The sequence below is a fragment of the Octopus bimaculoides genome, chromosome 9 (genome assembly GCF_001194135.2).
Source record: "Octopus bimaculoides isolate UCB-OBI-ISO-001 chromosome 9, ASM119413v2, whole genome shotgun sequence".
Taxonomy (NCBI): domain Eukaryota; kingdom Metazoa; phylum Mollusca; class Cephalopoda; order Octopoda; family Octopodidae; genus Octopus; species Octopus bimaculoides.
The window spans coordinates 29898422-29899989 of record NC_068989.1 but is presented as its reverse complement, the minus strand read 5'-3'; the positions used below and the strand labels follow the sequence as shown (position 1 = coordinate 29899989).

At 36.7% G+C, this 1568-nt stretch overlaps 1 protein-coding gene across 2 annotated transcripts in view; it reads right to left on the bottom strand.

Moving 5' to 3' along the window:
* LOC106878959 (hydroxyacylglutathione hydrolase, mitochondrial) overlaps positions 1 to 1568 on the bottom strand; it is a 74108-nt gene that overhangs the window by 65957 nt on the left and 6583 nt on the right. Inside the window, exon 1 of one of the 2 annotated variants that reach the window (XM_052970535.1) lies at positions 774 to 1424. The exons of the other annotated variant lie outside the window; for it this stretch is intronic. Within the exon in view, the coding sequence (XP_052826495.1) occupies positions 774 to 822 (49 nt within the window). The 5' untranslated portion in view covers positions 823 to 1424. Of the gene's footprint in view, positions 1 to 773; positions 1425 to 1568 lie in introns of those variants that run through there. 2 annotated transcript variants of the gene reach the window in all.

The following is a 1568-nucleotide window of genomic DNA, read 5'->3' as shown; positions in this document are numbered from 1 at the left end:
ATAGCATAGATAACTTTTCCTCTGAAATGCCACTTTCGGCCTCCAGGACACATTGGTCGGCCAGAGGTTATATAGTTGAAGACACTTGCTGGCGAATGGGGGCGAACCAAGACAATTCACACGATCCGATTTTTTTCCCTGTTCTTCCCAACCACACGGTTCCGAGTTCAGTCCCACTGCATGGCATTGGGCAAGTGAATTTTCCAAGTCCTCTCCTCCACCCCTCTAGGCCGGCGCGCATTTTTTTAATTTTTTTATTCGTTTACTATATGTTATTTTACACCTATTACACTATGTTTTGTTTTGTTTGTAATTTTTTTTGCGGGTCAAACACTGGAGGTGTTTAACCGAAATCTGTAGTTATGCTGGGCAGGTCTATATGGCAATTCAAGGGTTCGACAACTCAAGCAAATTTTAAACATACTTCACATCAAATATTCCGATTCTATCGATAATAAAAATAATGACCGAATTTTAGTTTTTCCCCATCAATTTTAATAAACATTTTTTATTAAATTTCTTACTTAAAAGCGATAATAACACCAAAAACCAAAAAAAAAATAAAAAAGGAATTATTGTTTTTAAATCAAGAAATTTATTAATTAAGCTTTTCGATTTTATCTTACAAGTTTACAATATGGGGTCGATATGTTCAACGGCCTTTGCTTTAGACAAATATTTATAAATGCTAAACGGAGTTATGTGAAGGGCGCTTCAGTTTCACATAAATATAAGAGTTGGATTAAATTAAGAAAAGAAAACTGTTAGATTACCTGAAAATTGCAGCCTGCTAAAGAATGTGGACACTGACTTTAAGAACATTAAAATTTACTTTATGGCGAACGCTTACTAAGGGGAAACAATTGTTGTCGTCGTGTAAAAAAATATTACTGGAAATTTTCATCCACCCTGGGTTCAAAGAACATGTCTTTTTTATTCAATTGACATTCTCCTACCTACAGCCGTATTTTAGCGCGGTTTCGTCTACTCTTACCATATTCGTTACTTTCACCTACTTTACTATCACTTTTTCAAATTAAACTTACTATGTTTAAAAGTAATGCATTTTACAATAATGGTTGTGCGAGACAGAACGATTTTTTTCTCTTATGTGAAAGAACATGCTAATGTAAAGCATTTGGTGAGATGCTAACGAAGGTGCATTCACATGATCCAGTAAATAGTTTGGTAGACTCTTGGATAGCTGTCCCCCATAAGTCGAGATTTCTCCTTTTATCGGGATTTCTATTTTTCTTTTATCTCAAACTTCTTTAGAATACATCCGACGTCCGAGGACTATATAGATAAATTTTTTTTTTGTTTTGTTTCGTGTGCAGATGGACGACGACGTGAGCGAGATTAGGAGGTTGGTGGTCCTAGCAGGGTTTACTGGAGCAGTGCTGGCGTTGATTGTGAAGCTGGCTTTTGTGACAGGCTTTCCCGACCATATCTCTGTACGTCTGCACTAGATGCCGAACATCGAAACCATGTCGGGGGAAGAGATGATTGGGATCTATTTTAAAACGGGGGCGCCAGTTTTCATTTATGTTTTATGTAGTGTTTTTGGT